We start from the raw sequence: 11,706 nt of genomic DNA, 5'->3' as shown, positions 1-11,706 counted from the left end.
TATGGAAAAAAACAACCCTGTCTCTTTAAATAAAGGGGCAGAACGCTATTGTTGCTCAAAAGAACTACTGTAAAATGTTTCTGTTCACAAACTATAGGTAATAATTTCAATAAACTATATTTCATCTGGATTTCATTGTGTCTTTTGTGTTAACATTTATGTTTTATTAACAACTGCTATGAGTCCATCCTAAAATATTGAGGACATCAAGAAAATCAAATCAAATATTAAATATCAACCTTCTATTTGTCATTGAAAACATACTATACATTGTAACAACATGAATTTATAATTAATATTTAATTATTAGTATTAGTTTAATTTTAAAGACATTTTTCTAATGCAACCCAATTTTGAAGAAGACATAGAATAGAACATTTAAATACTGTACTAGCAGTAAATACAGCAGTAAACAGTCATACTTGTTGATAAAGGTTGTTTTATTTATTTAGATAAAATAATAATATATTTTATTTGTATTTCACTCAACATTTGTTTAACAAATCTCAAAGTGCTAGAATTCTAAAACAGAATAAAACATGTCTACTTTTGTGGTTGTTATTATTATTAAAGCATATATAATGTATGAGAAGAATAAATACATTATATAAATAAATACAAACGGATGCATCTTTTGTGGGTGAAAAGTTTAAAACTGTTACATAATAAATATTGAAAAACCTTTTAATATCAGATAAATTAGTCCAATTTGACCAAGTATAATGCAATAATATGACAAATAAAAAAAATAAAAAAGCTTACATCTTACAAATATTCAAATGTGTCAGTCCATATTTATGCGTTACTTTTAGTTTCACAACAGGAAAACGCATTAAACTGCATTTATTTATCTCAAAAACCTTCATAGTGAGACGGAAACAGTCTCACATTTGTCTGAATCTAATTATAAAATGACAAAGATATGAGTCTCAAGACCACAGACGTCACACACTTGGACCGGAACAGATCCTACAACTGGCATCCTGACAATGACAAGTCCAAATCGCTTCCTGATTTGGTCCTGGACTTCTGTGACATGCCAATCACATTGGCTAAGTCTGAAGTCATCCAGTTGAATAGATCTACTATTATGTTTTCCATATTGAATTAAACTTTGATGCCAGATTCTTTGACCTCCTCTTGCGGGTAATTAGATACCATCGGTCACATGCCGAGTTGGATTCTGACCAAGAAGATGACTGGCCAAGGTTCTGAAATAAATCCATCACGTGTTGTTGTTGCCAGGATAAATTATTTCATCCGTTCAATTTAGACATTGCATTATGATTTTTGTCTTTTGCATGGACACTTTGATAGATGTTTTTCATGCTAAAGGCTGCACACAAACGGTGTCTACATAGTTAAACATCAATTAGATAGTTTGAAACTCTAGCTTAAAGGAAGTTGCAATCGTCACCACTTCAAAATAGACAACTAATTCCATAGTAATTGCAACACCGTGGAACAATTGGGAGAGACATTTGAGACTTGAGCTACTTAAAAAGATCCAAATACTTATTTGTGAGCGTGATTAAGTTTGGCGTCTTTTAAGGACCAGTAGACAGAATGTCCTGGCTCCCTTCCTGGATTTTTCCCAGCTTCAGTAATCCTGGCATTGAGTCATCACAGCAGACATGTTTGTGGTAAATACTCAAACGAACATCACCGTCATCAAAGGCCGTCGCTGTGGCTGCTTCTGGAATGCCTCTGTCTACAACACCATAAATAACCAGAAGGGGGGGTGAATTTCAAACTGCCCACAGCATTGGGTCGAAGTGTTGACAGCTCCGGAGCTTCTGCAATGCCGAGTTTAGTGACAGTCAGCACCAGGTGGGCGTGCTTTATTTAGGCCAGACGACTGCCGGTCCTCAGATTCTAAAATCCCGCACGGCTCCAGCGCGTCACGTTACTGATTTACAGGAACCATTTCATGTGCTTCATAAGTGAGTGAAGCTCGCAGTGGTGCACACTTTACTCACGCAGCGGAGAAGTTAAGCAAGCATTAACTCTCACACACTGAAGACAAGCTATGGGACAACAAGCATCCAAATCCTCTGCAGAAGCTCGGGTCCTGTTCCAGAGCTGTGGGACAGAAGACTTGTTTCAGAAATGGGACTCGCCGTGTGGGACTCCGGCACCTTCTGTTCACATCCAGAGGAAAATGAGCAATCAGATGTCCAGCTATCACTCATCCGACCGAAAGCTGGAGAGGACAATGCCTCATTCTTGGCTGCAGAGTCGCAGGGACAGCAGTGGACTTGTGTATGTGATGGACAACCCAACTGGTGGCGTTTGGATGAAGCCGAGAGAGCAATGGACAAGATCCTGATCCCCATGAACGACATTTTTTGGAGATTGGAATGAAGGACTTCAGTGGGATGAAGTCACAAGTATCATTTGATGCGACTCACCCTTGTCCTCAAGCTTCTTCCTTATATCAGGTTTGGGGTTTTTACCAGCAGAATCCTCTGCAACAAGTGGATTCTTGTTGTCTTGCCCATGAGGAAGAGTCGGCCAGACCGATGGTTGCTACCCTGGACAGAGAAGGAAAGAGAAGAATCATACACCAGAGACAGATTTCTTTGGGAAACAAGGACTTGTTTCCAAGTCACTGGTCATTCTAATTTTGGCTCTAGATGTTGCCATGTGTTTGTATTATAATTAACTGACTGTAATTGATACTTCTTTTTTTTTAACTATGTGAAAAATGTAACCCCTAATTTTGTGGAATTATGGCAGATGTGAGAGACGCATTTAATGTTTTGGTAAAGAAAAGGTGACGAATGTTAAACAGAGACTGTGGAAGAATGAGTCTGATGGAAGTGTTTGCAGGGGAATCATCCACAAATATTTATATTTGCACTTTTAAAAGTGTTATCAATGTCTTAAAGTGTTTTGGGATTTCTTCACTCTATAATGTCTTATTTATTGAGCATGTAGAGGAGAAAACAATCACTGTTGTTCTTCCATGACTATGTATAATTCCTCGTATAAATTTGACCTCTAGTAACTTATTCATGATTTTTATTTATTTATTTATTTGCTAAAACTTGTGTCACTTAGCTGTTAACCAAGAAGATGACTTTATAATGCAATCTAATTTTGATACATGAGGTACAAATAAACATGGAATAAAACAAAATATTCATTTTCAACTCTTTCAATTCTTTTTTTTCTGTCAATCATGGGAACACACACAAATACTATTTATTGTTGTATTTATTAGTGATTAAAACTAATGATTACAAATCATCAAAGTAACATTAAACAAAACATTTATATCACCACTTTAGACCAACTAGTCATTCATATATTCAACTTTATTTCACAGTTGCTACTAGACAGACACATTTTCATGCAGGTTTAGCTGAATGAATAACATTAACCAGAAGCTAGCAATAGTACTTTTATTAAAGTAGCTAGATATTTATATGCTAAATATCTGCTAGCTTAATTCACTAGCTCAGATAGCTGTGTTAGCAACATTACCTGGGATGAAATAACGTCTTTTCCTGGAAGTACCCATTTTTGAGAAATGATAAATGTGCCATGGAGGGACTTTAAAACTATCCGTCATTTTGTTATTAAAAAAAAATTTTTACATCGTATTATTTGCGTTACTTTTCTATGTCTTTCCGGAAACTTTTTTTTGAATGTATTGTCCATCAGTCTCGTTTCTCACTGCACTTGAATGCAGCGGTCAGGTGGTGAGTTGGGGCGGGACTAAGAAGAGCTGACCAATAGGAAAGATTCTGACGAAAGCGTTGTTGTGTTTTAGAAGCATTTGATTGGTCAGCAGCTGGTGAACGATTCAGTCACTCTTTAAGTCAATTCTACTGCCAGGTTGTTGTTTTTTTTGTTTTTTTTAATATTTAATAGCCACTTTAATTGTTTGTTTACGTTGAAGAATCTGGATTAAATGTCAACCCTTTAAACTGGTTGCTGTTTAGCCAAACGAGAAAAATATTTGTGGAACATTTTCTTACTGAAATGTAAACAAAGCAAACCTCAAGGTTAAAGTCCTTTAATAATAAATTACGTTTTTATTTCAATGAGTGGTTAGAAGTGTCACACAATGAACTTAAATTAAACATTGACTTGTAAAACATGTTCAGTCTAAGTACAGGGTTTAAGTTTCCATGACAAATCAATGAAAGGAAATATAATAATTAAATGATAGTTTGACATTTACATTAAATAACTGGGGCATAATAAGCAAAAACGTAAAAATGAATGTTTTTGACTTTTATGGTTTATTTGGTTGTCCCTGTACTGTTATTTTTTAGATTTCACATACCTGATAAACTCTTCCGACTTTATACCAGGTTTACTGTCTTTAAGTAATCACTGGGAGGAGACCACAGCAAAACAAGCGATAAGGAGATTTTATCACTCTAGTATATGAGAATTATGAGGACTGTAAATGTTTCTAGTCATCCAGAAATTAGAAAAACGTGACTTTTGTTCACCAAAAAGGGATGAGAATCATTTAATCCTTTTCAAGTCTTAGATATTCAAAATCCACCAGATCACGTGAAGAATCGAGGCTCATATTCTCTGGTCAAAAACAGTCTTATCAAGGGTTGCTTTGTTTCATACGTTTCCTTATCAGTGTGCTGCGACATTAAATAAGTGATCCATTAGACACCGAGGAAACGCATCTAGCAAACAAACCTGTTCAGCTCTCTTCACATCACCATGGGTCTCGGAGGATCTCGACAGCCAGAAGTCCGAGTGCTGGTCCTGGGCCTGGATAATGCTGGAAAAACAAGCTTCCTCTACAAACTAAAGCGCAAACAATCCGTTGGGACTGTTCCAACTATTGGCTTTAACGTGGAAATGGTTGAGGGGAAGAAGAAAGGGAAGCCCATCACCATCACCTTGTGGGACGTTGGCGGCCAAGAGACGATGCGTGCTCACTGGGAGGATTATTACGCGGACACCGCTGCCTTGGTGTTTGTTTTGGACAGTTCTGATCGTCGGCATTTTGAGAAAGCTCGAAAAGAACTGGAGAAGACACTAAAGAGTGACAAGCTGCGTGGTTGCCCGCTCATTCTTATTGCCAACAAACAGGACGTCGGCAAGGCTCTGCCGGCGACGGAAATCAAGGAGATATTCGACATGAAGAAGATGTGTTCGGGTCGGCAGTGGATCGTCCTGCCGTGTTCAGCTTCCGTCGGATCCGGGGTGGAGGAGGCCTTCGAACATATTGTTGACATGGTCAGAATGCCATCAGACCCCAGGCCGATGAGGGAAAATATCAAAGATACTGTTCACTTTATCAGAGCGACAACAGTAAAACAATAAAATGACAATTATTGGAAAAATATTTAAATGAAAATCCTGTTTAAGTGGCTTGTTTCCTGTACGTCCTGTGTTACACTTAAAGATTTGTCATCTGTCTATGGCTTTTTGTCCGATTCAAAAAAAATCTATAAAGCTTTTTTTCCCCCCTCATGATCTCAGCTTATTTGTCTATGCTTTGGGTGTGCCAAGTTTAACACATGACACTTAATTGTTTGCAATAGGTTGAACGTCAGAAAAATACTGGCAACAACATAAGCTTTCTTTCCATTTATTTTCTTCAATATCAACTACAAAATATAAGTGAAAGTTTGATTTCCATGCGGTTGCGTTGCTTCTGCTCCATCTATGAGGCGTCCTGGTCCCGTGGAAGTATTGTCCTAGATGACCCTGGGGGTCCGTGTCCTCTCATCGTCTCCTCGTACGTGGGCAGGTGCTGGCACTCATCGTAGGTGGGCAGTACAGCACAGGGTCCCGGATCTCGGCCAATCAGACTCTGTGTTGTGTTGCTCTGCACCAATGGCTCCTGGGACACCGTGCCGGTCGGGTGTTCCTCCGCGGTCGTCCGTCTTGACTTGGAGCACATAACTCTCTGGACAAAGTAACCAACAGCAAAGAGCAGCAGCAAGATGAACACCCCCGACAGCTTCCGCGTCACCATAGCGATATTATAGTAGGTCGAGTCCGGAAACTGTCGACAACAGGTGAGACTGATGGTGTGGTTGTCCTCAGCGCAGCAGATCTCGTCGTCCCGGCAGATCTCCCGTCCACACTTTTTGATGGAATCGACAACTCCAGGAGGTACACAGCAAACCGTAAATGCTGCCGTTAAGAGATGTTTGACCAAGACAGGAAACATTTGAAGAGAGTATAAAAGTAGATACTTTAACCTCAATTGACTGCTCGAAAAAAAAAAGTTCCTGCCAAAGAAACGGACCGCTCTGAGACTTCGTTGGAGGGAAGCAGGAACCTAAAGAACTGACATCCAGCAGAATTCTGAGCAAAGATGGAGGAGGATATCAAATTAAGCCACGCCCAGAGACCCGTCCTCAGTCCAAACAATCTTACTGGCACACACAGAGTCACATGCAATATTAATTCTCTATACATCCAGGCTGGACATCGGGTCAGCTTTTAAAAGGCTTCATCTACTAAGTGCATCACAGTGCTCAATAGAAAGGAATTTGATGGTTTTAGGAACAAAGGGAAGAGACGTCTCAAGTGTCAGTCAGATAAACCAAAACAAGCAGCTGTGGTTGATCCAATTACTGGACATGGAGCAAGTTTAGATGACGTGTGCCGCTGACAAAAACTGATCAATATTGTGACTGCAGTCGGTTGCGGGTACTAATGGAGGAGGAAGTGCAGCCTGATGGCAGTAGTCCGCTTCCCTCAGCCCAAAATAACTGGAATCATGTCGATCTGACAATCTAATTACCCCATTATGGTCTCAAATCAGTTCATGTTGCAAGACTGAATAGGACAAGGGGACAAGTTTTACAGTTAAATAAAAGGTTTATTGGAAAGGAAAATATGAAAACAGGATTTTTATATCCACCAAGAAATATTTGAAGTGTTCATTTCATAGCTCAGCTTTGAGTTGCTGATAAATCCTCTACCTTCAAAGTCCAAGTTATCAACTCATAAAGTTGAATTGGGATATGGCATGACCGTAAGGGGTCCCAGTCTGACAGCATGCTCTGAAAAGGTGACACAGCAAAAGTCATGTTAAAAAAAAAAGTGCATATAAAGAGCGTAAATATTGTTTCTTCCTGAAGATCAAAACTTTTTCACCATTAATTCAAAGCTCAATCCAGAGTCTATCAAGTTTAAGATGCTTTTTTTTTTATCAATTATTTGATTAATTGTCTGAATTCATTTATAGCTATATAGCCCAACTTTCCATATTACTCAAACACTTTAGCTAGCAAAGAATGTTTGTTAAAACAGAACAAGCCATCTGAAGAGTACATTAAAAAAAATGTACATTCAAGGAGTTTCACACCTGGATGCAAGTCCATGGTTCTCAGCTGTAAAAGATCCCCTTCATACTAGGCCTATCGTAACCAAATGAAAAGTCTCTGCATTATTAGCGGTGTTCAACCGGCTAAAACCTCTTGCGTTCATACACATTGACGTATCCGGCTACGCTGAAGCCTTTGACTAACCTGGGTGCGTCGTGCTCACACAAGGCCGCGGCGAACCCCAGAAAACCCTTACCAAACCTACTCCCGAAGTGGTTTTTGCTCAAACCCTTAAAAAAAAAAAAAACGGCGGATTTGCTGTCATACTAGGCTTATTTAAACCGGTTAAGCACCTCTAGTCTATTCGAACGGATACGATAGGCTTAGTATGAACAGGGTCAAAATGTGGAGTGCATTCAAAGATGAGATCCTTCCCAAAGTGGAAGAATTCCAGGATCTGAGGATCGTGTTCACAAGTGAGGTAAGATGAAGCAGGTAATAGGGAGCAATGAGTGCACCAGCTAATCCATTTTAGTGATTAAATAATTGAGCAGAAAGGTCCTTATATACAAGTCTTTGTTACTACAAGTCTATGGTCACAAGCTCTGGGTCGTGACCTAAAGAACGACATCACGTAGCCAAAATGAGTTCTCTCCGCCAAGCTCTCACTTATACTGTAGATATGAAAAGCATCAAAATCCAGGAAAGGCATGTAGCACAGTCAATTCCCTTGTTGGCGTAACTCCGGATAAGATGCAAATAACACTTATGTACAATGATATTTAGCCCAAAATGTGTATGTATATTTCCATACATCCATTGCCCCCTGCTGGTTTATCAACATTAACAATTTTTAAACTCACCCGCTTCCCTTTTCGTAAACCAGGCAGATTGTCGGGGTGAAAGAAGATGTGTACCAGGGCGAATGCGATGAAATGAAGCAGGGTTGCGTTTAGTGTTGCTCTGGACATAAGCTGGCTGTTGCGCTGATGCCGGCTCCGATGTAAAAGTGGCGGTTGTTTCAGGCCGTAAGGTGGCTGTTGGGGTCTCAGTTTGACCTCTGAATTCACAACTTGCACACGCTTGGTCATCACCATCAACTGACTCCCAACTAGTTAAAGAGATTGACAATTCATTATATTAAATTAGTTAAAAAACAAGTGTTTCCATTACCTTTTCCCATTGAAAGAACAGGCCCGGTTTTCAGAGTCAACCTGTGATGCAAGGGGAACTGCCTTCAGGTAGCATGTGATGTAGATCTATCGGATGATGTTGAATTAATATCAGTAGTTTTGCAATTTCTACGATGAGACAAACTGAAAATCTTAACCTCACCTGATTGTCGGGTTCTTGGTGGAATCGAAAAGCATCCAACGAGAACCTAAGTGAGTGGTTTTCAACTCTTGGGAAATACCTGGAGTTGGAGTTTGTCAGATGCGCGTCGACAAGACACCTGTTGCCATAACAACATACATTTAGATAAAACAAGTCTTTCACTTCATTTCTATTTTAAAAATTGACCCATGGTTGGTGACAAAGTCATATCGGAGCTCGGAGTCAGCATCTGGAGTCGAAGTTGCAACACAGTGATCCACGAAAACTTTAAGAGGCACGTGGTGACCCATTATGTTGGAAACTTCCATATGGATTGGCTCTCCAAGGAAATAGGAATTAGATCCCCTAACAAACAGCCCATCATCTGTCGGGATGAAAGTTACCACAAGTTACTCAGAAGTTGAGTCAGTGGTACTGTGACGACAGTAGTAATGTAAAATACCAGTCAGCAGTTGCAGGTTGAAGTCGATTTGATCTTGAGCTGATATTTCAGAGACTAAAGGAACCCAGCTCGGCAGAAGAGGTGCAGGATTCACAGCATAATTCCTGAGGGGAAAAAAAAATGGAAATTATAGTCACTGAAACATGTTAAAGAAAATTTGAAAAAAACTCAACTTACTTGTTATAATGACACTCAACTGGGATAGTTGTTGCATCCAGTCGGAACAAACCATCTTTTGGCTCGGGGGAGTAAATCAGCACATTGGAGTAAATGATTTTCTCTTGTGTTGACTTGAAAGAATTAAATAAAACAAAATAACATACCTCTTAATTTAAGGCAGCTATAAGATGAATACAGAAAAGAAATTGGCATTTGGTAAACCATGATGCAAGAGCTTTCTAGCTTATTAACAATGTATTCCAATTGACAGGTAACAATAAAAATGTACAAGACCTATAATTAGATTCTTAATTTAAAAATGTTGAACAGTTTAAACTGTGTAAAGCAGACAATCTCGGTCACACATCATTGTACAAATAAACAAGGGCAAAAATAAGTGCTTGAGAGACCATGACGTACACAGTGTGTTCATGAAATCTAAAAGGCAAAACATGACTTTAAATAAAAACGATATACTTTTTAACTTTTAATAATTGGGGGTGGGGGGGGGGTGCCAAAAACAAGTGTGAATTTAAGCTATACAAGACTTTACTTCCTTAATCCCACAAAATGTAAGTCATTGTCTTATGTCAAACGTGGTGCAATGCATTAAACAGAAATGATGGGTGAGATTTGGATGTTTTGCAGTCAACTAGTGAATTTATCTTTTTCAATGAATCGTTTTTTCTGTAGCTATAAAAAAAAAAAAAAATTCTAATTCAATTTAACCTCACGTACATCTGTGCACATTGTTCAATTTCTGAAAATGTAAGGCCCAAAATGGATCTAAATTGCAATGACGACATTCACGAGAAGGCAAATTATTCAAACAAGTAATAGATCATTTTTAAAATATATTCATTTAATTATTTTAGATTACTGTCTGGTACTGACCACTGCAGACCACAAAAGTGCTTTACAACAGATGTTTTGAGTCCTCGCATAATTGTAATATTATTTTCTTACAATACTTCTGAATTATTTGACGCAGTATCAAAATGCAAAACTGATAAACTTACAGAGAGTTTTGTGTCGCACTGGGTGAGAGGGACGTTGATGGAAAACCGCGTCGGTCCGGACGCCACTGCTCCACATGCACTCGCATCTTGCGCCGAGCTTAACCCCAGTCTTAGATGTCGACCCTCAACCAGGAGTCCAGTACCGAACAGATCAGCCTGGACCACAACCTCCAGGGAGTCTGGGTGACACGTGACCGTCACCGGGCGACTTTGTTTAGTCGCAGCAACATGTGGTCTGTGGTCGATCTTGTTGGATTCAAGACTCGCCACTAAAGTGACCCAGATGAGAAACACAGTCGTCGACAAAGGTCTCTGAAGGCTGCGGTCCATTTCTCAGGTGGTGTTTTCTCGCTTGGGAAGAGAGACAAGACATCATTCTGGGCGCAGATGTAAGTGATCGTGACTGATTTGAGATTCACTCACACCTGCTCCAGTGACTTTAATTGATCAGTTGATCAATTTAATCAGCTTTTAAATATCCCTAAGTATTTATTATAAAATATTATTTTCAATCGAATGATAAAAAACGTCATGTTTTAATCAAAATGATCCAAAAAAAAAAAAAGGTATAGTCATGGAAACACCACTAGATGGTGGCAGATCAACCGTTAAAATACAGTTGCCCGCCCACTTGGATATTACGGTAGAGCTAGTCAGCGAAGCCTGATCATCCAGAAAGTAAAAAAAAAAAAAATCCAATAGAAAAGAGAATGGGCAATTTTATGAAAGATTCCAATTAAAAAAAACACAAAATGCATGTATATTTGTTGACAAAAAACATGCAAAGGTGCAAAATACATTAGTATTTTAAAATAAATGCACATGTGTTATGTGGGAACGGAGGTATTGAATACCAGGAGTTCCACAATTGGGTAATAATAAAGTGCAAATAGAGAAATCAAGGGGAAAAAAGTAACTATATATATTAAAATAGGTTTAATTCAATTAATTAGTATCTAAAGTACCATATCATAATAAAGTTATCTCAAGAACCTTGAAGGTTTAGGTAACACTATAGTGGAGAAAAGAAAAACAGAAAAAACGATCTTTTAGAAGGCAGAAACCTCAACACAACCAGATTCATCATTGACGGCCTCATATATAAACTTGAAAACACGTATATCCACCTTATTTGTGACCTTGGTCTGGAAAAGCATTATATAATTACAAATTACTTACTTTATATTATATTCTGAATATCCAAAAGAGCAAATGACCTACAACTCCTTTACCGACAAGTCTATTAGTTTGTCTTCTTTTACCTTCTCATTATTTCCTGCCCCCTAGTTTTCATTCTTCTATAATGGAGGTTCAATAGCAGTTGCACTGTTCTGACTTTGGGAGAATTCAGAAACTTTGTTTTAAATCGTATTGTTGCTATAATACCAAAACCAATGAAAAAGAAAAAAATTTAAAACAAAATGTTTTAATCATCATTAAGTATAGATTCATTGTTTAGCAAACATATGAATGAAAAGAGACA

At 38.5% G+C, this 11,706-nt stretch overlaps 2 protein-coding genes across 2 annotated transcripts; one reads left to right on the top strand and one right to left on the bottom strand.

Annotated features, from left to right (window-relative positions):
* Window positions 1–4,691: 4,691 nt before the first annotated feature.
* Window positions 4,692–5,435, top strand: LOC148063344 (ADP-ribosylation factor-like protein 14). Its single transcript, XM_087811879.1, has one exon. The coding sequence runs from the start codon at window positions 4,699–4,701 to the stop codon at window positions 5,305–5,307; it is 609 nt and encodes a 202-aa protein (XP_087668005.1). The 5' UTR covers window positions 4,692–4,698; the 3' UTR covers window positions 5,308–5,435.
* A 1,510-nt stretch (window positions 5,436–6,945) lies between these two features.
* Window positions 6,946–10,553, bottom strand: LOC148063343 (zona pellucida sperm-binding protein 3-like). The gene is made up of 8 exons (XM_087811752.1): window positions 10,224–10,553; window positions 9,223–9,335; window positions 9,046–9,149; window positions 8,790–8,967; window positions 8,604–8,721; window positions 8,442–8,527; window positions 8,132–8,379; window positions 6,946–7,004 (listed from the first exon to the last, which is right to left on the bottom strand). The coding sequence occupies exons 1-8, from the start codon at window positions 10,551–10,553 to the stop codon at window positions 6,946–6,948; spliced, it is 1,236 nt and encodes a 411-aa protein (XP_087667878.1).
* Between the last annotated feature and the right edge of the window lie 1,153 nt (window positions 10,554–11,706).

This window comes from Callionymus lyra, chromosome 16 (assembly GCF_982586985.1).
Source record: "Callionymus lyra chromosome 16, fCalLyr1.hap1.1, whole genome shotgun sequence".
Lineage (NCBI taxonomy): Eukaryota > Metazoa > Chordata > Actinopteri > Syngnathiformes > Callionymidae > Callionymus > Callionymus lyra.
Note: the sequence above shows the minus strand (reverse complement) of the source record. Positions and strands in the feature narration are given on the sequence as shown.